The sequence below is a fragment of the Dermacentor albipictus genome, chromosome 5 (genome assembly GCF_038994185.2).
Source record: "Dermacentor albipictus isolate Rhodes 1998 colony chromosome 5, USDA_Dalb.pri_finalv2, whole genome shotgun sequence".
NCBI lineage: Eukaryota > Metazoa > Arthropoda > Arachnida > Ixodida > Ixodidae > Dermacentor > Dermacentor albipictus.
The window spans coordinates 121,764,505-121,790,425 of NC_091825.1; the positions used below are offsets into that span (position 1 = coordinate 121,764,505).

Sequence of the window (25,921 nt, forward strand, 5' to 3'; positions counted from 1 at the left end):
ATTTACTAACTAACTGTACTGAAGGAGGTTGAAATGTCATCAACCCTCTTTCCAGTGTAGCGGGATGACCAGTGAGTTTCTCATGTAACCACTTTTGCAACCCTGTTTTGGCACCCCGATGCAGTCGCCACTCGAAAGACTTGCTCAACTCGGTGCGACTGTGCTTCTCGGTACTGAACCGCCTGCTGCTGCTGGGCGCCGGTGCAGGCTCCCCTCTGGAACAGCGCTTGCTGGTGTCGCCCAGCCAGACTGCTGGTGGCGCACCATCCCTGACCGTCTCTGTGGCACGCTTTCTGTACCTGCGCTTTGATCCGCGTCTCTGCACCCTTGCCGTGCAGCTGCTGAAGCGCATTGCCAAGGTGGGCGTTATTTCCAGACAGGTACCGGTAACTTTGCGCAAGCCACTTCAGAGTGGCTATGGCAATCCACTACTGTGCACAGGGTTGTTGGTTTGATTTCTAGCTTTGGTGGTCACATTGCGCTGGCGGTCCGGAATGCATAAATGCTCGTGCACAGTACCTAAATTTAAGTGCACGTCAAAGAACCATCCAATTAAAATTAATTTGATTAATAATACACCTAGGCTATGCAAAAATTTCCATGATTTTTATCGCCCAGATGTCTCTTTAAGATTCTAAATGACACCAATCAATCAATTCCTTTGGTGCCTGTAAGACCCATCACAAATTCGTGAAATTCAAGTATGTGTTTGGGCAGGTGTTGGCGATATGCAAATTTTGCCCTTAGTGGTGGCTTCACTGCAATAGTGTATTGGATTGTTGTGAAAGCTCCTCCACGCTTTGAACAGAGGACACCAGTGACAACTGAACAATGACAACGAAATTGTTCCTGGAGCTTTGCTTTATGTTGACAGTTTCGCTGGGTTGCTTTCGTAAAAAAATTCAGTGTTGTTGCACCATACCCAGTCAGGGCTCTATATAACAAACTCTGATTTAACAGATTATCGCATATGGCAAAGTAAATCTAAAACGTCTACTGCCGACATCAGGCATGTAACGAATGTATGCTTATGATGAATGTTGGATAAAATGGAGGTACTTTCATGTTGCTTGTGATTTCATTATAACAATGTGCGACCACATTTCTTGCATAGAGGGCAACATTCCTCTTCCCGTACCATTTGCAGCTGTACCCGATGTCCCTGCTGGCATGCCTGGGGCGTGATGCGGAGAGCTTCCGCGACCAGCTGCTGCTGCGGTTGAGCAAGGACACCGAGGACGTGCGTCTCAAGGTGGCCCTCCTGCAGCTCCTGGCGGTGTGCACCCGCACCCAGCCTGGATTGTTTGAGCTGCTCCTGGGCACCACCACTCCGTCACCGACGTCGACGCCCTCCTCCTCCTCCTCTGGTTCCTCTGGTGATGCCTCATTGGTACGCTTTTGAATGTTGCCTGGGTTTGTGGGTTGTGTCGGAGCTACCAGCACATGTTACACGGGCATCCTGAGTGTTGAGGTTGAGTTGCTGGTTCATTGTTTTGCGATGGTAGCTGTTATCGAATTGATCCAAAACAGAGATGCTCAATTCATTGCTTCGGTGTATTGTGACCAACAGTTATGACAGGCGTTTCTAAGAAAACAAATTTATTCTGGGCAGACCTGTGCCTGTCAATCAAGAAATTCAACGTCCAAACAAAAATGTCATTGAAGGTTCATTTCTTCGAACGTCATTCTCTTCGCGCACCAGTCATCCAGTTCTCGAGCACAGAGCCGCCGGTCTGTCAGCACGTGGTGCAGTGGCGCGCACGCGCTTGTGGTGTGGCGGTTCTTTGGGACACAGCTAGGATGCAGCAGGCATCTTTGGGCTCTTGTAATGCTGGCGGCAGTATTCTTTCACCACTTGCATCTCAGCATTAAATTCCTGGCTTGACAAGAAATAAACTTACAGTACAATGAGTTTGTAAAGTATTTTACAATGATTTCTAATCTTTATACAAATATTAGATAATTCATTGTATTACGATAACTATAATTAATGCTTTTAGTTAGGCTAATGTGTGTTTCATGGACGGCAATGTGGCCTCTTCATCATAGTCAATGCCACTTGAAGAAAGCTAGCTATCAGCATGAAGGTCTTCTGAAGCAAAGTTCATAAGGGGTGTTATTATTTCTATTTTTTTTCCATTTCTGCATCGTCCAGAAAAGGTGCAGGCTTTTCATGCCGATCTACCGTGTCAGAAAACGAGAGACACAAACAACACTAACAGACCGATAAGCTTTGTTGCATCATCTGCTGTATAAAAACGAAACCTGTCATACAATTTTAGTTAAACCAATTGTTCTGTAGATGGCTCAACCGTTCTACCTATGTTTCACATCTTCGCGGGATCGAATCCCGGCCACGGCGGCCGCATTTCGATGGGGGCGAAATGCGAAAACACCCGTGTGCTTAGATTTAGGCGCACGTTAAAGAACCCCAGGTGGTCAAAATTTCCGGAGTCCTCCACTACGGCATGCCTCATAATCAGAAAGTGGTTTTGGCACGTAAACCCCCCCCCCCCCCCCCCCCAAAAAAAAAAATGTTTCACATCTGGGAATTATATGTTGGGAAAGGGAGGGAGTGGCTTGAAATTGTTACACAGCTTTACTCGGGCATGCCCAGCAGGGTGCACCGGCACACAGACGAGTACCTGGGCATGCCACTTAAAGGGTTAATGAGAACACTTGGAGTTTTCACATCTGCACCAACACGTGGTGGCAGTCAGATGTCAAGTTGATTTTGTGTTGAGTTTTGCAAAATCCTCTGGAAAACAGTATTCTTTTTCTTTTTTTTCACAGAGCTCTTCAGGTTTGGGTTTGTGCTTGGGCGAAGTTTTACAGATCTTGAAGACAAAGCAAGAGGTGGGTACTGCTGGTTTTGCAACTTTCTTTCTTCAGAACTTTCCTGACCACAGTTAGTCATAAAGGAATATTATTTTATAAAACAAACAGCGGATTTGTTTTGAATAAGGTGAAATATAAGGTTGTGCCAACAGTGAAATTTTCAACTCAGATTGAATAAAATATTTTTGACCTATGAAAATGAAAGCACAGGGAGCAAAATGGGCAAACAAAATTAATTTCATACTGTTTGAAGGCACAACAGTTAACAAAAGAAAATTAAAGTCTGCTGAACCTGTTGGCGCATCACTAAGTGATAAGAAGGTCATGATGACTCAATAACTGCATTTAACCATAACTGCATCCTGACCACTTTTCAGTGGGAGCTTTGTCAACTCTTGAAGTATGACAGAAGCAAACTCCACTTTTGTAACGTGTCTCTTGTATCAATATGTCATGTCATTCTTTACAAACTAAACAATAGTTGTGAGTGAGCTCTTCTGTAATCTGCTCACATTCATTATTTTTGTACTTATTGATTCATTTGTATCACAGGTTCATTGTTTGCAACACTGTTGTTGCTCCAGGCAATGCTTATAGATTTACTGCATCAGTTGTTTAACTGCTGCGCTGTGTGGGACTACTGTGCATTGCGTTGCACACTTGCCAGGGATATTCCATATGGAACACAGCCACAAGCCAGACAACAGAGAAGGATCACACGCAACATGGCCTCTGAGATCGCTTGCGCATGCTCCCAATCTTGAAAGCCAAGTTACACTTGACCAGCATTCAGCTGTATGATGGTGAGGGATGCAAAGCAGTTGCTGATCTCAGAGGCCGTGCTCTGCGTTACTTATAATCATTGTGTCCCGTGCATGGGTTGCCAAAATAAGTGGACACTTACTGGCTTTCCTACTCACACCCACTGTGAATGTGGTGTGAATGGATGCACTCACTTGACTCACATTTATATTCACGTTCCTCCACGCCCTTTGTCACTTGCTCATGCTCATACTCGCAACTGAGAAATGAGTGCGAGCTTGTGTGAGTGAATTTTGCGTGATGTGCTCGTTGCAATGTAACGACGAGCACACTGATTTCCAGGGTGTGGACTACTGTCCTGCAGACCTGCACTGCTCGTGCATCGAGTTCATACACAGCCTGTGGGCGTGCCACCAACTGCGGGCCATGGAGCTGCTGCGCAAGAAGTGAGTCAACACCGTTTGCTACCTTTACCTATTGGCTTCTTTTGCGCTGACATTATTTGTACTAGCTTTGTTGTACTGTCTTTGCTGTACTATCATCGTTTGATGACCGCACGGTTCCCATGGTTTTTATAGTAAGTCGTTCTGGAGCCTGGTGTGTTTTCCCCTGATGGGAGAGGCTGTGGCGACACAGGAATGCAGGCTGGTGGCCTTCATCTTCAAGACACTGGCTTTGGAGCTTTACCAGTCCAAGTGAGTAAGCTTCGCTTTCCTTGTTCACGTAACCCACGGGCCTCGAATATATGAGACATGGTTCTCAATAGCACAGGTGTGGTTGCATGTAGTGCCCATCACTACCTGCCATGATAGACCAGTGGCTGAGGTATTCTCCTACTAAGACTTAGGTTGCTGGTTCAATTGGCAGCTGCAGCAGCCGCATTCCAAATAGGGTGGTTATGTGAGAAACAGATCTATGTTGTCCGGTCTCAAGTGCTCTTGGTGACAGAGGAAATGACAATGGAGTAGTGCATACTTAAAAGGCACATTTATTGTTCCTTTTACATAATGATGTCGACTAGCCGACATGCATACAAGAAATAGTCCTCCAATCAGAGACACTTGAGCAATCGAGGAAGTTCGACTCACGATGCCTGGACACCACGCGAATATTGTTTACCCATGCCGGATACTGACGTCATTCACAGGCGCAGTCCCATGGACAGAAACGCATTTGAGTGATTTATTAGCCCATGCCAGTGCTGCAATCCAAGCCAAAAAGGTAGCCTTCTGCCAGTTAGTCTCACTGAGTGCATCAATGAGCATGCAGTTAGTTCGCATGTGCCAGCGTCCCACAGCTTAAAAAACAGAAGCAAGCTCCTCTCATGGCAGGCAATCTGTACAGGATGAACGCTAATGCAGTTGACTTTAGTTAATTCAACCATGACGGGCCCGATGAAACTGATAAAATTATCCGGCATGTCAAATTAAACAAGATGCAGAAAAAATGGCAAAACACACCGCTGATTCATTTGCCAGTATTTGTACGATTCTGACGTGCCGCAGATCAAACGGGCACCCACCTTATATGTGTCCACGGCAGAAAACAAATTAAAACTGATGTTTTAGAAAGAAAAATGGGTAAGGGGTTGTTACACAATTTTGGCCGGGCTCCTAAAGTCAGCTTCGCTGTTAAACATCCGTGTTATGCGGTAAAGCGTACAAACGCCGCCAAGACTGTTCGATTTCGTCTATGACTGTACTGCACGGGCAATTTTAATCCTAATTATCTAGGGGAAAAAAAGGCGCATGTTATAATAGGATAAATACTGTACTTAGATATTGTGAGCTATGATTATTGCTTGAATATACTCCTAGGGCAGGCCAAAAATAGGCGTTTTCGGTGGAGTATGGCATGTGTTCAATGCGTTCACTGTTCACTAAGCTCCACTGAGATATGCTGCCCCTAAAGGGGTCACCATTGGGGTCACTATAGGGGTCAGGCATGGGCATGCTGACTGGTCGCGTTCGAATTATCTGGTGAAGGCCAATTTCAGAACGGAAATAACCAAAGTTTGGGCCCATAGAAATGCATGGGTGCCGTCCGGGACCTTCGGTTGGGATTGAATTAATTGGAGTCGAATTAACGAAAGTCTACTTTATGCTGAATGAATTTCTCAGCAGTTGATGCTGAAAAATTGTTATGTGGTGTACATGTAAGATATTGGTGCACAGTAAAAAGAGTCCCAGGGGGTCGACATTATTCCGCAGCTCTCCTATGTTGTGTTTCTCTCACTAAGGTGTCAAACCCCACCACTCAGTCATTCAAATTGTTGCCTGTTGCTGCCAGTGAGTGCACTATGGTGGCTTTCCTCTAGCACTTCTTTCCTCCTTATCTCTGTTGCCAGACAACGTTTCTAAGCTGTAACTGTTATATAATGCTCGCCTGTTTCCATTTGCAGAAGTGAACTTGATCCCAACGTGAAAGCCGTCCTCGACAAGGCGAAGCAGGGGGCCCCAATAAAGGCCTGGTCTAAGGTGAGCTGCAAGCATTGTGGCGTATAATTGGTTGCACGGTAATGGCAGCTATCTCACGTATGTGATCAGGTGCTATCATGAAATGTGTTATTTACCTGCTGCAGTGGTGCAGTGGCTATGGCGTTCTCCTGCTGGTTACGGGTTCAGTTCCCGGCCACTGCAGCCACATTCCACTTGGAGCGAAATGCAAAAACATTTATGCACTTATATTTAGGAGCATGTTAAAGAATCCTAGTTGGTTTAAATAAATATGGTGCCCTCTACTACATTGTCTCTCATAGCCCCAGTGTTTCTTTCGGTACTTAAACCTCACAAGTTGTCATCAAATGCATCATCAAATACATCATCTAATATAGCATCTCTGCATTTAAAAAATTCAAAATAAACAGTAGCACAAACAGTAGAGCATAAAGTAGAATGTCTCTTACAGGTAAAAAGTTTGGCTACGCTCTTGCAACATATGAAGGTGAAAGCCTGCTTCATACGTGGTAGTGCATTAAGTTGTATGATCGGAGGGGTCAGACTTCTTGCAAGACATAATGAGCCACAGGGTGAAGTAAACCTCTTCAACAACACATGCGAGCACCTAATGCACTACCTAAAGGCTCTTTTGTTCTCTCTTTCTTTCCATATTTCTTTCTTTGCATCTTTCTTTTGTTTCTTCATTCATATTCAGTCATCGCATCGTTTCTTGCTTACGAAGCATGAGCCATTCCTGATGATTATATTTTTGTCTCGCTAATCTAGATGCCACTTTTTTCGGGTATGAGCCATTGCAATGAGCCACTTAAGACTTTCACCTAATAACTGTAGAGTTCAGTTCTAAATGCTTCGGATCTGGTTGACATAGTACTAGCCCTTAAGCTAAGCGCAGAAACTATAGTCTCACCAACATTATACCAGTGAAAGATAATTGTCTAGCTATCCTAACTTGTGGGGATTTTATTGCGCATGATAGTACAGACAAAACTCTGATTTAATTTATTGTACTGATAGTTTGTCATCCTCTTTCAGCTTGTGACCAGCGGCTTGCCCAAACAGCCTGGAGGTGGGGGAAGCCTGAATGCCTCAGCCATGAGCATTGCTGATGTCAGTGAAATGTTTGACCCTGTTGCTGATAGCTTTGTGCTGTTGTCAGGGTGGCGTGACTTCTGCGTGATCCTTGCCAAGGTAATCCTCGTCTGCTGCGCTCACCCCCACAGTCTTTGTTCGCTATAAATGCATCGAAAGTGGTTGTTTACATTCCTTGTGTGTTTGTCTTCCAGTGTCGTCACATGCAGATTGCATCGGCAGAGAAGAAAGCCATTCTGCAGGACTTGTTTTCCAGCCTGGTTACCGACGTGAGCTCGACTTTGATTCTTGGATTTCATGGATAGATCTGCGAAATGTGTGCTCTGCTTACTGGTCCACCTATTAAATACCCCGGACCTGCCAACCTCCAAGTGTCAAAATTATGATAGTCAAGGACAACAAAATACTAATATATTTAGTTAAAAATACTAAATATTGCTTCATCGCTCAAGCTCTTGAATGTTTGTAAAAATAAATTCACAGACTTTGTTCTTTGAGAACACTGTCAACCGACCCGCCGTGGTGGCATAGTAGCGGCTACGGTGTTGCGCTAGCGAGCCCTAGGGGTGCACAGGATTGAATCCCGACCGTGGCGGCGGCATTTCAATGGAGATGAAATGCAAAAATACCCATGTTCCATGCATTGATTTGATTTGATTTGATTGGGTGCACCTTGAAGAACCTCAAGTGGTCAAAGTCAGTCTAAAGTTCCTCACTGCGGCATGCCTCATAATCGTGGTTTTTGTATATAAAACCGCAGTATTTAATTTTTGAATGTGAACAGGCTCTTTCCTGTGTAGTTGCCGACAGATAGACCGACCTGTGCCAGAAACAAAGACATTCATGAAATTGATGAAATATTCACCTTTAACAGCGGCCAAAATTTTAGTCACCGTTTGCGTTATTCCTTTGGAGTGGTTGACGGTAGTGCAGATAGGTCCATATAATTTAGCGGATCTGATATATCATGCTCTCAAAAATCGATTGGCTACTGTATTTGTGTTTTTTTAAAATCAGCCTTACCCTAAAGTGAATGCAAATTACAAATTTTTAGAATTATTGCTGTCATTACAACAGCTGTAAACAAGCTTTTAAATTCGGGTAGCTTACAAGAAATGCGTAAATGCTGGCAGGTGTGATACTCATTTCTTGTAGACACTCCAAATGCCTTTCGATCTAATTGGCTGTTGTCTTGGTTGTCCAGTGTGTGTAGTTACACACCCCCTGTGGTGGCTCAAGTATTAGGGTGTTCCGCCACTGAGCAAAAGGTTCAAGGTCCGATTGCTGGCTTCGGCAGCTGCCTTCCAGCAGGCAGAACGCAAGAAGCATTCATGTACCAGTACTACTTCGGCGCATATTAAAGGCCATCTGCAAAATATTTTTTTATTTTTTAAATATACGTAGTATAGATGTAGAGAAGCCTTTGTGAAAAACATTGAAGTTGCGGTGGAAGCATCATGAAAAAGCTTGCAAAAATAGACATGCTCGTTTTAATGCCGAAACTGAAAAAGCTGCCATGTTTAATGCTTGCTGAATATTACACGAAACCTGGAACGTTGAAAACCAGAGCAGTGGTTGGGCACGACGTCCGAAGTTAGTGGCTCAACGAAAATTTTGGAGGCAATGTTCTGGGATTGGCATCACATGTGTCTGCTAACTACATACCAGGCGCCCTCGTCATCTGGTTAGTTGTTATTGAAGGCTGTTCATGTGAAAATTATGCACTTGCCAGCTCTACAGCCTTGCCAAGATTGCTTCAACAGTGTGTACTAATTTATAACCCATTTAACCATGTTTAATGCCTCTGTGTTGCTTTTGGCCATTTGAGATGAAAAATGATATCTTCAGCAGCTGTTTCACATAAAATGTTTTTCCACGTTTCACTTGGAGGGCTGTGCTAAATTGCAGATGGTGGTGCTTGTTATTGTAGGTGTTACCCAAAAGCATCACAATTTTGTCATGCAAGGCAAAGCATGGCTGTCTTTTTCTTAGTAAAAACTCATGAAATTATGCATTTTCATGCGTTAGCTAAAAGTCTCATAACCAAAAAATCTGTGCATGTGAACGCAGCATTCAGTTAATTACATTTTGTGTATGCAAGCATTCGTTTGCACTATCATTTCTTGAGAGATTTTTTGTCATGACTTTTGTTTTTTCAGGGTGTCCTGCCAAATTTCAAGATTAGCATTCTGCTTGGTGAACTTTACCTCATACTACTCAAGCATTGGAGCAGGTGTGTACTTCATTCTTACTTGATTAGGTTGGGCCTGAAGATTGCTGAATTTTTGGAGACTCCTTTGTTGGGCTATCTATAACAGAGCACAAAAACAAGAAAGCTCCTGGCCAACAAAATGTCGTCATCTGACATTTAGCAAATATTTTGTGGTAGATGAAATATTTGCTGTTCTTTTTATTTACATGTATTAGAAAGCAGACCTTACGAAAACTGTGGCTTATGGGAAAATTGTCTGTAAACTGGATCATACACATTAAGATATATTTTAGTTGTATTTGTATGTTTTAGATGTCATAAGCGATGCAGCTTAACTCATGCTGGAAGCTTCCCTTGTGCACGGCGTTAGTCCTAGAAAGTACAGAAAAACTTGACTATGTCGATGTCTTGATGAGCACTGCACACAGCTTGGGGATAATGTTAAGCTACCTGAATAGGGGACACGAACATCCAATAGGCCTATTTCATAAAAAAAAATGTTGTATACACAAATGAGTGCATTTCAAGTACAGCAAAACTGGTCAGGCAGCTCTGAAAGACAAGCATTTCTAAAACAGCGAGCAAGCCACAACTCTCAGTGATGTTACTCCGTGTTTTTCTACATACATTTTATAGGCTTGTGCAAATATTCAATATTTCCGAATATTCAGTCGAATGTTAAGCTCTTCAGTATTCACTTCAGCTCGAACTGTAGTATTTGAAATATTCTAAATGAATGAATATTTGTATTTTCTCGCATATAAGCCACACCCCCAATCAACAGCACCCCAAAAAGAGCTAAAAAATGTTACACATATAACCAGTGGTAATAATGGCATACATTGCCCTAGTCTTTGTAGAAACAGTCTCCATTCACAGATACATGAACCGTCCACATCATATCTTCGGCCCGCTTCTTTGTTCCTGATTTCTTCAGTGATGCTGATGGTGGTAAACTTTGCTCTAAAGGTGGTTTCATGGCAATGCAGCTTGCGCTGACGTCACGGCACACCTTGAGGTGATTTGCACTACGATGGTCACATCTCAAGTCAAAATTAACATATAACCTGGACCTCGATTTTACTGATAATTAAAACATGTTTCATTTGGGCACTTGCATAGCAAAATGCGTTAAGCCTGCACGTTGATGGAAAGCATCAAGCTGAATTTTCGCAACACACCATAAACTGCTGGAATCATGCAGACAAGGTTGCACTTCACAGCATCATGACAACGCACAACTGGCGAACGCAAAGCACTCCCGCAGGCTCAGCCACTATAAAATTTTAAGTAGACTGAAGCACTACAGGTAGCAAGAACTTGTGAATAAATTTTCTGTGCAGCTGGAGTTATAAAAATGTTGAACTTGCATTGTGCATGAAAATACCTGAATAATGGCATGGCTATGGTGTTAGGCTGCTGAGCACGAGGTCGCGGGATCAAATCCCGGCCACGGCGGCCGCATTTCGATGGGGGCGAAATGCGAACACACCCGTGTACTTAGATTTAGGTGCATGTTGAAGAACCCTAGGTGGTCTAAATTTCCGGAGTTCCCCACTATAGCGTGCCTCATAATCAGAAAGTGGTTTTGGCACGTAAAACCCCATAATGTATTTTTTTTTAATAATGGCACTTTAAAAATAAACAGACTCCAGAAATGAACCTGTTTTCTTTTTTGCAAGCTAAGAACCAACCTTTCTTATATTTTTCAACATCTGGCTCTTTTGTCAAGGTTCTATGTTCTCACGACTATTCGAACCAAAAAATGGATATTCGCACTCACTTTTAAGTGATACTTTACATTTTTAACTGCTCTTGGGGAAGGGGCAAAATAGTTATTGCGCCTGTAAACACAGATGCACCAGGTGAGAAATTTGATGCACATTGCGATTTGTTGTTACACTTAGGTTGTCCTTTGTTCTGTTTCCTTGTTATTTCTTGTACCCTCATATCATTCTAACTGCTGTGGGTGGCACTTGCAGTTGTATACCCTGTATATCAGGTGACCCCTCTAATACATTTTTAATTTGTCCACAGTTTTATAACCCACTCACCAAGTAAATAACCAATGCCTCAAAATCAGATCATCATTTCGGCATGTACTGACACCCCAGAATGTAATTTTTAAATTAATGTTGCATTTTTCACAAGACGTTGATACAAATCTAGTAGCGTGCACAAGGAATGTGCAGTTTGTCGTAGAAGCATATTTAATCTGATTGGATGCTCTCATTTTCATGTGTGAGATTTCCTATGCCACAAGCTTGGCACCCATGGAACGCCACTATTGTCATGATCGCTGTCTTCTCCTAGTAGCATTTGCACCTATTCCTTGGGAAAGTTAAGGACTGCTTGATCATCGGCAAAAACAGGAGCAACGCTTCCACTTGCGTCAATCTGAGATTCCACAGTCTGTGAAGGCCAGCTTTCTCGAAAGAAATTATTTCAAACTTGAAACTACACTGCACGGAGCCTTCATTCATTTCGAAGGGTTCCTGACATTTACGTTTTCATGCACTTACAGTCTTTTGCAGCTGTTCTGCTAACAACATATCAATGCAGTTTCACAGCATGTTCTCAACACATAGCAATGTCTCCTTTTTATTCCACAACAGTGGCGTCACGTCTACGGTATCGGAATGGGCTAGCAGCATGGGCACCGTGCTCTGCATCCTGGAAAATGGCACCACATCGCTTCATCCCCGGCTGGCTCTTGTGCTAAGCGCCATTGGTGCTTCCATGGTGAAGATACTGAAGCAGCAGCTGACAGCCAACAAAGGTTAGACCACTGCACTTTTGACTGGATAGACCTTGCGGCTACTTTTAGCGACGTGGGACAGGTAGCGCAATGATGGGATGTAAGCGACAGCATGACGTGCTAACAACCGTTTGATATACCAGTTGAATCGCCGCGTAATGAATACAAGTATACTGGTTCATCGAAATTTCCGGCATAACAAAGTGTTTGTTATTTCCCATTTGTGTCCCATAGAACCTGATGCATCAAAAGTAGTGCCATAACAAATTCTGCAATGGGTGCATTTTTGCTTCCATAATGTTTGTTTGGAGGCTAACCCTGAATGGGATACCTGCAGGGAGAGGGGGGGAGGCGTTACCCAAAGCTACTCTTGGGAGTCCTGATGCTAAGGAAATGTTCACAATCGAATAAAATGCAAGTAACCACTGTCTTTTGGCACCCCCTAGTAAAGAATTGGTATCAGGCAGCAGCCATGTAACAACCGACCATCAGAGCCATCGTCACCGTCATCAAGAGATGGCGATAGAACAAGTTGCCATAGTTTGCAATGACAGCGCTTTACTATCATTATGAAAGCTCGTTCAAAAGTGCATTATTCTATATGCTTAGCCTGCGGCAACAGTGCATCACAGTTTATGGCATTCTGGAGACATCACTGCTTCAGGAAGTGGAAAGGTGATGGGTAGAAGTGCGGAAACATGCAAGCATAGGACATCGTCGGATGACACAAAGCAGGTGTGACTGTTAATTGCAATTGCCCGGAAATGGAATGATCGTGCAGAATCTTAGGTAGGCTGATGATGATGATGACACATACCATTGCGACACTGTGTATGAACTGCGTAACCAGCAGCTTTGCAAGGGATGCAAAGGAATTACGGCCCAGATGAGCAGCATGAGCAATGTTGGCACAAACCATTCGAATAACCGCAACTCAGGCCTGGTAACTAAAGTAGATTTAAGAACAAATGCAATGGGCCACCTTTGGAAAATCACAAAGTGCCATGCTAAAACAGCATCGACTTGTGCTTATATGTTGCTTTTCTCTTTGGCGTATTTGTTGCAGTCAGCATGCATGCAGCGACAGTCTGGTAACTTGGCACACCACCTGTAAACTTTCAGGCGAGAAATGCCAGCAGGACTACTCTGCTATGTGTGGCTGGCCGTGCACGCTATGAATGCACACAGTAGTATCTTTTTTTTTAACCCTTTTCTCCTGCACGCCTGCAGTTCACGCTGAGATACAGTGCTGTAACACTTTGAATACTTTTGCTGCTAGCATTTAGCTAGTAATGATGCCAGGCGAATCTGTGTGTTCTTTTTTTTCCTTCACTTGACACCCTAGTAGTGCATTCATTGGAGGCACACCACATTTTCAGATTTTCGCAATTCCTGTCATGTAGAGGTGTGTATCTGCCAATGTAAGGGTTTTGTGGCTAGACAGACAATGAGAACCAGATCTGCCACTGAAAGAGGCATTAGCAGTTGCTGCTGTAAAATAAGGGACATTTTTTTGTAAGCAAGTGACTTTTCTTTTGCTTCTTACAGAGGAACATGAGCTGAACGTGCATTCATGGGTGGCATCTCTGTGTCCTCTGCTAACCTTCTATGGGAGGAAGTGTGTTGAGGAAGGCCTCAAGTCACCAAGTTCTCTCTCAGTCCAGGTATGTCCTGCTTTTGCTTCAAGGCAGCCGGTAGGCTAGTACATACCTGTCAACTCTCCCAAAGGTTTTGTAATGTTGGCAAATTTCAGCTCATTCTACAATTTTATGAATGTTGGATTAAGGTTGAAGAATAATAAATTCCGTTTGTGAAAATGTTTTAAAGCTGTTGAAATACATTCCCAGAAAACACTATCTTTCGGCACCAATGTTCAGTACATTGTCAACCCGCTATTGTGGGATACGTTTTCCATCTGCTAGATCCCGTGTAAACAAGAAAACGCAGGAGGCCACGCGCAATTGAGAGCGGTGGCTGCTCGCCACAGCAGCTTCCCCACACTACTAGCCCACCCGTCTGATGTGAAAACATTGGCAAGCTCAGTTTCCTATTCCAGTACCCAGAAAATTTGCTCTCAGGACGTCACACTCCGCATTTGCAGGTATCGCCGCCAATCTTATTGCGATAAGTATCTTCACCTATCTGTTTCACAGCGCGCGGGGTGTACGGCCATTGCAAGCATACTGCGTGCTTTTAATAGGCAGTAACCCAAACGTGTCATCGTTCCCTGCGGCAGGCGGCGCGAAGTGAGAGTCATATTTCACTCTGGCGGCATCATGGGCATCATGAACATTGTATTCCGGTGTCACCGTCTTAAAACGCTGCACAATAAAAAAACCACAACATGCGTCTCAGGCCGCTCAGACCCCATCAGCATGGCACACTTCAGCGTCTCATCCTGCAACAATTTGCGCAGCACTACGCATTTACGTAGATGTCAAGTACTGTTGAGTATGTCACATTGTTTTAGCAACTTCGGATTGTACATTTCCCCGATTAACCTGTTTTTTCTCTCATATTTTTTTTTCCAGAACATCTGCATCAGATTCTACTGTATCCCACAGAAAGGGTGGCCTCAGGACAGACTTATAAAAAGAAGCATACTATTCCCCTACTCCATTATTCTTTATGAAATTTTACAATTTGTAATGTTCGGAGGTTGGCAGGCATAGTGGTGGCAGTAACCCTGTCCCAGGTTTACAGCATTTCCGCTTCTCACAAGAACTCTGTTCTTGTTGAAAATAGTGCATTGGGCATTTTGAAATCATTTGTAATTTCAACTTTAAAGGCCAAGCGCAACAAAATTTCACTTTGGCTTGATTATGAATGAGTAGTATGTATAGTAGCATACCATTAAAGTGATATTGGCAAACCTACTTGGCTGGTAATTGTCTAAGGCAAATCATGGACCTGGTGCTTAGTGGTTATAGCACATATCTCAGCACATCGCATCTGAGATGTTCAGTGTGCTGTGGGTGCTGCTCAATTTCTCAAGTCATGCCAAGTGGCAACACCAGTTCTCAATGTTCTGGGTTCTGTGCAGTTTTCTGTGAGAAAGTAATGATGGCATATTTTGCAGTTATATTAGTAAAAATGTCTACTGTTGTGAGCTTTTTCTGATACATCCACCTTGTACTTCGGACATAAGATTTTGCACGAAGTCTGTTCTGTTCTTTATCTGCACTATCTGAAATTAGGCCTTTTATATGGTCTAAAATTGTTCTGCAGTCGGCCTTTAAAGGCAGAATGACAGTACTATTAAAGGCAAAAAAAGAAACAACATTCCTCGTTTTTTCTGGAAGGCTGGATGCATTGGAAAGTCCACTTTGTGACTGAGGTCGTCAGTGCTTATCTAGTTTCTTGTTAGGAGTTAAAACGTTGTTTGCGAGGAGCTGCAGTCTCAAAAATGTTATTGCTCACCTGTTATGTTCTTTCTGTGTGACCATCAGGTGTGTACCACGTTGACCACCTTCCTGAAGGATCTCCTGTCGCTTTCTGAGAACAACACTGGCTGCATCCCTGTACTTCAGCAGAACCTGGTTGTCGCCCAGCTGACGAACCTATTGCAGGCATCACTACAGGTCAGGTTTGATAAAATTGAAGAGATGGCAATTGGTAATGCCCATAGTCTCTTTGGTTGGTTCACTGTCAACAATCTCCAGCTATTCTGAATTAAGGACGTGAGGCAGAATGATTAGTGGGGCACACAGTATTGACTGTGTAGCAATTGCCAATAAGATGTCTAACCGAAATCCCCTATTGTCTTTAGCACCCATATTGAGATTCGCATCATCTAACTTGTTACAATACTTGTTGATAGCCCGCTTTACTAAAGCCTTCCTTACTTGCTTAAGCACAAAGCTGTGCGGGTCAACAATGCTTTAATGACGGGTTTCGAGGACAAAAATCTTGCTGCTAGTTTCAGGATTGGCTTTGCAAACTTGTGAACTCCAGTTTGATGCTCCTAACAGGTGGCCCATAATAGTCATTCAGTTGCTGCATTCATTGTCCTGCTGCTCGGCAAGATGTTGCAGGTTTCGTCCCTTGCTTCCCAGCCGCAATGGCTAACTTTTCAATAGGGGAGGAGTAAAGAAAATGCTGGTGTGTCAAGCATCATGTGCACATTGAAGGAACACCAAAGAGACAAGCTTAAGTTGAGCTGTATCAATAAATTACCATCCAAGAATACCAAAAGTTATTCCCTTACTGCCGAAGGAGGCTTGGCAAGCCAGAAAAGATTAAAAAAGAAAAGACAAGTGCAGATCCTGCATTTAAATTCTTGCACGAGCTCACCATGATGTTATAAATTTTTATGGCGTCTGATCAGGCCTGGTCAACGTTTTTCAGTGAAGTTGGACTGAACTGTATTCTAAAAAAGCCAAAGACTAAATTTAGCAAGCTTCAGAACTTTTACCAAGAATGATTCAAAACCGAAAAAAAGCCTTTGAAATTGGTGACGTCGCACAGATATACCAGTGCTCGCATTTTGGTGTGACAAGAAAAAAATGAAATGTTGACCTTCATTTTTTATTCTTATAATCAACCTAATTGCCACCAAATTAACAAAAATAAAGTATTGAACCAATACTTCAGTCTAAACTGGTGTAGTGCTTCTTGTTCATGTCCATCTTAAAAAAGCCCAATGCCACTTCCTTAATATAAGTCCAGAGCTCTCTGCTACAGCGTCTCTTATAGCTTGTGGGTGTGTTTATTTTGGGGACATTAAACTGTAATTATTAAAGGCAAGATCTTCCTAGCCTAAGCAACACGGGTTCGGCATATCTGTGATCTAGGTATCTTGTAACTACTCCCAGAAAAAAAGGCCCTTTTGTACCTCGAGCACGTTAGTGTTGCAGAATGTGTCAAAATGTCAATCTAAACAAGACAAGCAGCGAGAATAAGTCTCAGCATAAGTAAAACGAACAGTAAAGATGTAATTAGCACCAATTTACTCAAAAATTAATCACATTGCACTATACCCTTGTAAAACATGCATCACCATGAATATAGACATGTTTAGGCAAAATTGCCATACGGCACACTTGGGAAATGGAGGAAGTTCGCTTGGACTAAGTAGGGTTCACATGTGGCATTAGTGTCTGGAAGGCACCAAAAAGGAAGAATTAGTCGGTGAGTAAAAAATAATGGTTTTGGCATAGTTATCGCCAAATAGAGTTGAAAATTAACCACATTGCACCATAGACTGCACCATCTGATTGTTCAAGACAATCCAGTGTCAGATGTAATAATGAAGGCAAGTTTAGGGCTACTTCTGCAGTGAAGAGCGATTTCAAAGCTAAAATTAATTTAGCTTTTGTACCATGGCCAGTTCAAAATTCCACAGCCTCGTTATTTACCCTTTCCCACCCTGATCAAGAACTAACGACAGTATAACCATTTGACAAGTCTTCAAGCCATGTTAACACACACACAAATACTCGTTATTTCCCTCAGAAATCTCTTATTGGAACAGCTTACGTAACAGCGTCGTGTGTTGCAATTCTGCGGAATCTTTTGTTACTCTAGTTCAAACCATTCATTTCTGGTCATGATTGCTTTTTTTTAATTGATTGATTGATTTTTTGCCGCATCTGTAACCACTCCTGCATGGGCCATTTTGTGCTTGCAGTATGTTCAAACAAACAAAAATTCTTTGGAATCAGCCCACCTGGTCTCCTGGTCAAAAAAAAAAAATTTTAAATAGGGGTCAGCCAAGAGTCGGCGCTAAAGTAGATAAAATCAACATAATGGCGCGTGAAATGCGACACAAATAATATACGAGATCAGTGAATAATTAACATGAAAATGGTACAGAAATATACAGGATTAGAGAGATATAATCAACATTCAAACATAAAATCATTGGAACCACTATGTATGTTGACCTTATCTTCTTTAGCGTCAACATTTGGTTGATCCTTTATTTATTCTAACAGGTGCCGAAATGTAAATTATGTTAACAAGATAATAAGTAAATATTAGTTAAATATTTTACTGATAATTATTGCAGAATTTCAGGTGTCTGCTAGCGCTGTCGATCACAGCAATTAAAAATAAATTTATTTTCAAATCGTGATTTTTAATTCAAATTGATGGTGGTCATCACTAAAACACCCCGTATGTTAGTAAGAGCTTTGAAATAGCTTTAGCAAGTTCGGCTTGTTAATTGCCTTGGTATTTTCACGTGCTGATGAACAATGACCTCATTTATACTTGCAGGCAATGAAGGACAGTCGCCTAGCCCAAGCCATCTGCCATTTCTTTCTTGCACTCACGGCTATACCTCAGGTACGGGATTATACCTTGGTAGGATAAACAGTCAACCCCATATTTTAGAACATTCTTCAACTCAACACTCCACCTTGACACAAGATACTGGATAGCAGTGGACTGCAGGGCGAACATTAAGTCGAGGATCATTTGAGTACAGCGATCGGTCTGAATGGATGACAGCATGTGATGAACGGGAATATTTTTTTGCACGGCTGCTGTTTATATTTCAGAAATCATTTGAGGATTAGAGCAGGCAATTCTCCCTCTCTTTTCTTTCTTCTATCTGTCCAGTTTTCTTTCTTAGCAGCTGAAACAGGTGTGCACATGCGACTGCTACCGTTTTATTTTTATTTTTTCTTGGCATCATTTCTCTCATATTTTTCGTTTTCTTGTTCCATTCTTTGCACATCCTGGAAAGAATGCATACCAGCTCACCAAGTCTTGTACTGACTTGTGCTCTGATGTTGAGCACTTCTGGCCACAGCGGCCAGTGTGCTAAGTGTTTTTCATGTTTTTAACACACATTAAGAGAACTACTAAGTTGCAGTCATTAGTCATTTCTCTGCCAAAACATCCTTTATAGCCCTGATGCATTTTTGGTTCGTAAAAGTCGCCCAGTCAGTCCACCAGGTAAAGGCGCACTAAAGGAAAAGGTTGTTTAAACTGTATTAGTAAGTTATGCTTGTATAATAACAAAGGAAGTGCCACCTTTACTGTGAGAGGAGACTTGATAAGCCAGAAGAGACGTAAAAACGGAAGACGGGTGCCAACGCCACCTTGATGTTCCCACACCAGCATGCCATTTCATGAATTTTGACAGCATCTGCTGGTCCCTAGAGACAGACTACATTGTATTGCGTTAGAGCCAAATGTGGAATGTGGCAATTTTAGAAAACTTTTGCTATGCCACTATGGCCCATATATGAAAAAATACTTTCATGACGTCACACTGACGTGTCGTGGCCAGATTTCTGGCAAAAAATTTTTTTCATATGCAACTTTTGGACTTTTATGTTGTATTCTGATAATCAACCAATTACCACGAAATTAATGAAAATATAGTTTTGAAATACTATTTCATCGGTATAAACAGACTTAAGTGTTTCCCTTTTGTGTTTCTTTACTGTGTTTTCCCACGTGTAAGCCACACCCCCATTTACGACAGCCCAGAAAGAAAGAAAAAATCTGGACGTATAACCTTCGAAAATAAGTGCATGCAACAACGCTCACGCCGTATCTTCAGCGAGTAGCTCTGTTCCAACCCTCTCTTCGGCGACGCTGATAATCTTCAGTTTCTGCCGTGGTCGAAAGGATGGCGGTTGAGTGCAACTCTTGGTGATCCGAGTTCTAGTTCGCCAGTGCTGCGTCTCTCAGCCACATCTCAAGGCGAAATTCGCAAATAACTCATAACAAGACTTTACTGTTAACTTCTTTGAAGCTTTGGTGCGGGTTATATACGCAGAAGTACAGTAATCACATTTATTTCACATTTGCTTTCAAGATGGCCGAGGCGCTGCAGTGCTGCGGACTGATGGACCAGGTGAGCCCATTCCTGTCGGCTTGCTACCAGGGCAGCGACGAGGGCTGGCTGACTGTGTACCGGCTACTGGTGCAGCTGGTGACAGCGCTGCTACACATGCAGCGTTACTTCTTTCTCGACAGTGCCCTGGGGTTCATGGCGCTGCATGTGGACCGACTCTATGCTGTGAGTAAAGTCACTCCTCCAGCGGTGAACCATAGAGCTATTAAAGATATGAAATCAGCCTAAATACGACAAGGACAAAGCTGAAAAAGGCAACATGAAAACCGAGACTTACAAGTTACAAGTACAGCGTTTGCCTTGCCAGCTTTGCAAGTTGTAACAAGATCGTAAAAAGATGAAGATAAAAAAGATAAGGACAAGGGGGAAGAAGGTGATAGGAGAAATCCTGGACTTGTAAGTCCAGCATGTGGCCTGTGGCCTTCCTTGCCAACGTCATCATCTTTTTTGCACTGGTTTTATTTGTGTAATAACATGGCTTGCAGGAGGCCTACTCTAGTCTTGTAGAGGTTCAGTCTTGTTGTCTCTCCAGAGTTCAGCGTGTGCTTTTCTCTTTGCTTTGCTGTATTTTTTGACAGTGCCTTATGCAAGTCCGTTCCAACCCAACACAAATTGAGGAAGCCTTGGTAACATCTTGGCTTGTCTGCAAAGTGGCTTCTCTACGGACTATGTATCCGTGCAACCAAACAAATCCCTTGATGATGCTCATGGTAAGCCATTTGCTTAGCACTGCCGCTCTCTATACTTGATTGTTTGCATCCTAGTATTCCTTGCAATCTTCCTTCCAGGCCTAGCAGCACTCAACCACTAATTACTTTGTTTTCTCCTGTTTTGTACTCTCAGAGAAGCATCTGCTGCGTGACGTCTTCAGCAGTTGCCTACCTGTGCAGACCCACCCTTCTGCAGCATATGCTTGAGGTAACCCCGGCAGTGCAGTCACTTCCCTTTCATTCAAACTTCAAGGGACCACCAATTGTTGTTTCAGAAACTAAAACTTAGAACTCTGCGATCTCCATTTCCTCAACGCAGTACAAGAAGCAGTCTACCGCCCAACCTCATTCTGAAGAGCAGGGCAGCCAGCCCAGGCGGCAGCTTTCGACCGACGATGTTGCTGATCCATCACCCAAGCTGACAGAAGCGAGAAAAAAGTGAGATGTATTTCCTCTCATCACCGTAGCTTAAGTAAGCTTGCAAATGCTCTTGCCAAGAGTTGTACAATGTGGTTCACTGTGAAAGGGAACACACAAGTGTGGGAGACAATAAAGCCTTTCTCTTTGACAGGGCTGGAAGCACCCATCATTGCAGCAGACAAACTGTGGCTGATCAGGTAGATCCCACAAATCGGCACAGCATCTCAACACCGCTTTAGCCAGCATTCACAGCTTGAGTACACCCACAATGTGTGCGGCATGCTTATGCATTCCCCTTAACAGTGCACCACACCGTACATGGTGAGGAAGGCACAGAAGTTGATGTCAATAGGTCTCACAGTGATTATAAACGTGGAAAACACTTGCTTAGCTGCTAGGTAGCCAAATACAGTTAAACCTCAATATAACAAACTCAAATATAACGAAATTCTCGATATAATGAAGTACGTTTCAACTTTTTATAACTTCTTGTCCATGGAACACCATGTAGTATTTAGAACCTCAGTATAATGAAGTGTGTACACGATTTAAATATAAGGAAACATCACTGCTGCCGCAAAGGAATAACGAGACAGTAGTGCGGATGCAGATGATCACATGGTTGAAGCACCGTGTCACCAAGAATGGCTGCCGAAATGAGGCAGTATCATGCTCCTCATAAAGTCCAAGTGCGATAACATCTAATCACGCCGCGCACACTGTGTGCTTTAGATCTGAGTGAAAGTGTGCAAGGGTGAGCTGATAAGGGTGGTGGCCTGATTAGCGCCGTCTTCCTGCATAATCAAGGGGAAAGGTGGAGAGGAAGTGGGGGAAGGTTGGCCAGTGTCTCCTTTTTCTAGCACAGCTGTGACGGCGCATGTCTGTCAGCGTGCCCTGTTTTAGAGGTGATCTTCCGCGTGTGCAAAGAGCGGGCTTGCCGAGATGGCGTGGCATCATGTGCGCTGTCTTCCCAGGTGTTTAGTACTGGAGGTTCCCTAATCTCGGGTTTCGAAGACGTGCTGAAGCTAGAGGTATACGAAGCATTCGAATCCCACTGCCAGGGCTTTTCATGATAGCATCGTCCCACTGCAAACGACACTACCAGATAGGGGGCACCGTGCACGCGAAAGCGTGCCTAACTTCTCTTCGCACCGGCGATGTGAATATGTCGTCGACATGACATGAAACCGTACCTTTCATCGCCAACTCTCAAATTCAATAATATTTTTCTGATTCAAGTTTGCTTTTCCTGATTGCCCAATAATTCTGAAAGTTTCCTGGCCCCTTCTGTGCAGGAAGAACCCATGGGTGACTACTTATTTGCATAAAAAGTCAAATTTCAATATAACAGAATTCCGATATAACGAAACAAATTGCCGATTTTGCAAACTTTGTTGTGTCGAGGTTTAACTGCATACTACTACTTCACACACAGATGAGAGCCCATAATTTCACTCGAAAGGCTGCCTGTTTTTTCTTGCAACTTTGCAATACCTCTGCCACTTTTTGTTTCCTTATTCTCACGCTTCAGTGAGTGCACTAGCTACACTGCAGATTTAGTTAATCCTTTCCATATCACAGGAAATGACAAAAGTTGTCCCATTACCCAGAATGGTAGTGCACAGACAAAACGTGTTTCCAGTGCAAGCATTCCATTACTCGAAAATAAAGAGAAAGACTATACACAGGCCATCTAGTGTCAAAAACTGCAACTAGAAGCAAATTGACAACTGTAGTCATTGTCTGTTCACACTTTACACACTTTTGCTCATTACATTTATGCTCCTCACCAATTCAAGAAGGGTTGAAGCTAATCCAAGCTTGGGTACTCAGTAGCTGTTGTGTTCCGAGAAGTTGCTCAAGCTTTTTGAGTTTGCACTTTTTTTTTTACGCGCTTGGAAGGAATTTCTTTTACACTTGCCTACAAAACAAACATTGCAAAGTGACTGTGATCTCTTCTCTCCAAGGCTCCAGGAGTTGCTGTTCATCTGCTTGTGCTGCTGTAAACAGTTCAGTCCAAGCGTGCCTGAAGCCCTATCAGATCAGGTAACTAGTCTGCCACTGTTGTACCATATTTTGCTGCATGTATTACTCTTGCTACGAGTAACTTGTAGCAATTTATGAAGTTACAAGCAGGCACTGCAACACTTTTTGAACATGGTGAGAAAATGCTCGCAATCTGTAGGCAATGCTGCCGTGAACATCATAGCTGGATATAATTTGTTTTGGTTTATTGCAGCAGGAAGCCCACCACTTTGCATGAAGATCGCTTGGTCTCTCTTTCAGATTTCAAAGCCCCTATTTTTGCCACAATCGATGAAGTCACAGACGGTTCGACAGCCCATGGACACAGCTAATGGGAAATTGTTCATGATCACGAGTTACTCAATTTCCAGTCTTCTAGAAAACTAGAAAGTGGCAGTTAACATGTCCCACCCATCCCGTCAGCATGCCTTTCTCGATCTTCGATGCTTTTGTCAGATGCCAACCTTGAATGGTTACCATAAGTGCTCTGTGGAAAGGAGCAGTAAACAGGTCATTGCTATCACTCTAAACGAAACGTGCTGATGCAGAAGGTGGAAAGTAAACATTGCGCTTTTTATGCCTCCATTATTATTAGGTCTCTTTTTTTTTTTCGAAAATTTTTTTGGGAATATATTCATTGAAAGGCATCGCACTCGCTCGAGTGTGTTTCTCGGCTTTGAAGAAAAGGTGTTGCAGGGCAAAAACCAGGGGCACAGGCTATATGCGCAAATTTTGTCCTGCAATGTGGCTTCACAGCAGGGAATGATGTGCATTGCCATGAAGTTGCACCGGGCCTCAGCAGGAAGCAATAGCAATAAACTGTTCCAGCAGGTTGTTGCGATTTCACGCCATACCACTCCTGTGCTCCTAAGTACAAACAGTATGCCGCTGTTGAGAGAAAGCCAGATTCTGACATCATATGAGCTTTTCTTACAAAGACAAATGTTGCCATGTTGCCATCCATCTCCTTAAAATAACAACACTCTGCACGTGGACTTTCCTGTGAGAAAGTTGTGCAGGCTACATCGATTCAGATGCGCAACTAAGAGTTATCATTTCTGTTATATCAGCTTTACAGGCTGCCTTGAGATGTGAGGCATTTCGCCTCCCATCTAAAAGAACCTATAGTCAAGAAGTGTGCGTATATTAAAGGCATTCTTTAACTTTAGATGCCAATTTCAGCTTTTCACAAGAAGCCCACAAATCTCACCCTACAGCAGTTAGTGCTGTGCAACTGATTTTCAATATTGTGAACTCACGAGAAAGTACTAGCTTTACTTAATGCACAGCATTATCTGTTCTTGTTCTAGTTTTTTTTTTTTTGCTTTTGTAAAGAAGGCTGTGAAATGAAATGTGCATTCTTACACGAGTGCTTAGCTGGTGCTTTCATTGTCTGTCACAGGCGTTGGACATTGACGAGTGGCGGCCGATAGCCCACCTGTCATTTCAGTCACCATCAGTGGAGCAGGAGGAGAACCTGACATTTGGAACCCTCATGTCAGCTGCGCAGTTATGCCTCAAGTCACTTACTAAGGTACCTAGAAAGTCCAAATGTCTGGCCAATTTCAGCCCAGCCTTGTGTCTTATGCAGTCTTACAGTGATAGCTGTTGCCGGCTCTTCTCCCAGAATTCCAGCAAAAGGACTGCGGTGGCTGCATTTCAATGGGGGCAAAATACGAAAACACCCATGTACTTAGACTTAGGCGCACGTTAAAGAACCCCAGGTGGTCCAAATTTCTGTAGTCACCCACGACAGCGTGCCTCATAATCAGGTCGTGGTTTTCACACTTAAAACCCCATAATCTAATTTCTTTTTTTTTAATTCCAGCAAAAAGAAACAGCTTTGTAAATTTATAGGGTTCATCTGTGCAGCATAAGTAGAAATGTCATAAATAAGTACTCACAAAGTTATTCAGATTTCATATTATTGCAGCAGCAATTATATGGACACTTCAGGTGCATTTTTTCCGTCGTTGTCGCCATGATGTCCCATATAAAGTTTGAGGGCGATAACACTGTTGCCGCGCGCCATATGCTGTATGTGCGAGTGAAAGCATGCAAGGGGAGCCAATGATCGCAGCTCAATCTCACGCGCATAAGGGAGGAAAATGGGGAGGAAGCGCACCATCCTCCGTTGCACGCAAGGAACTGAGGGGAAGGGAGACATGGGGGCATTGTACTTCGGCAGCAGCTGCATATGGCGTGGTTGCACTGCCTTTATCTTGGAAGCGTTCCTCTTTGGTGGCAGAGCTTAGATGGGCTGATGGCTCATCGCTTTGCGTGTGCTGTGTTCTCACAACTCAGTCTGCATTGACGTAATAGACAGCACAAAGGTCACTTCGCTCGCTGCTGCTGCTGCCGTGCTTCCTCACGCCAGCATTTTGACACAGCGTTTTGACAGTGAGTGTTCGCGGTCATCGAGTGTGATGTGTGCACGTTGGCCTGTGTGCGCTGACGCCATGTTTGTTAATGTAGTTAGTAGTCGAGTGCTTACGAGTTTACATGGCCCATAAAACTACTATTCGTACTTGTTATAGTTGTCTGCTGATTTGCTATCTCAATCGATGCTTCACATTTTGGGTGGATCTGCAACTTTTGATTTACCTGTAACTAATACTTACACTTATTTGTGCACATTCCATCCACTCTGTCTGCTGCGGAGCTTCATAGTTGAGTAGTATGCAGAAATAATCAAATTTCTTAGAATTGTGTGGTGGTTTAGTTAAACCAACACATGGTGCCACACTGCGCAATATGGCTGTTCTAGTATAGTCAAACCTGGTTCATAGTTTGTTGCCCCATATTACGGGCTCCTTAGGTTAAAGTTTTTGGGCT

General features: G+C 43.2%; 1 protein-coding gene across 1 annotated transcript in view; it reads left to right on the forward strand.

Moving 5' to 3' along the window:
• Nup188 (nuclear pore complex protein Nup188) overlaps window positions 1-25,921 on the forward strand; it is a 76,000-nt gene that overhangs the window by 42,424 nt on the left and 7,655 nt on the right. The window contains exons 27-45 of the mRNA XM_065443948.1: window positions 125-359; window positions 1,148-1,390; window positions 2,794-2,856; window positions 3,943-4,046; window positions 4,179-4,295; window positions 6,002-6,077; window positions 7,092-7,247; window positions 7,343-7,417; window positions 9,308-9,381; window positions 11,976-12,139; window positions 13,667-13,782; window positions 15,568-15,699; window positions 18,338-18,406; window positions 19,893-20,096; window positions 20,510-20,641; window positions 20,775-20,849; window positions 20,961-21,079; window positions 23,029-23,107; window positions 24,489-24,620. Of these exons, the coding sequence (XP_065300020.1) occupies window positions 125-359; window positions 1,148-1,390; window positions 2,794-2,856; window positions 3,943-4,046; window positions 4,179-4,295; window positions 6,002-6,077; window positions 7,092-7,247; window positions 7,343-7,417; window positions 9,308-9,381; window positions 11,976-12,139; window positions 13,667-13,782; window positions 15,568-15,699; window positions 18,338-18,406; window positions 19,893-20,096; window positions 20,510-20,641; window positions 20,775-20,849; window positions 20,961-21,079; window positions 23,029-23,107; window positions 24,489-24,620 (2,365 nt within the window). The remainder of the gene's footprint in view (window positions 1-124; window positions 360-1,147; window positions 1,391-2,793; window positions 2,857-3,942; window positions 4,047-4,178; window positions 4,296-6,001; window positions 6,078-7,091; window positions 7,248-7,342; window positions 7,418-9,307; window positions 9,382-11,975; window positions 12,140-13,666; window positions 13,783-15,567; window positions 15,700-18,337; window positions 18,407-19,892; window positions 20,097-20,509; window positions 20,642-20,774; window positions 20,850-20,960; window positions 21,080-23,028; window positions 23,108-24,488; window positions 24,621-25,921) is intronic.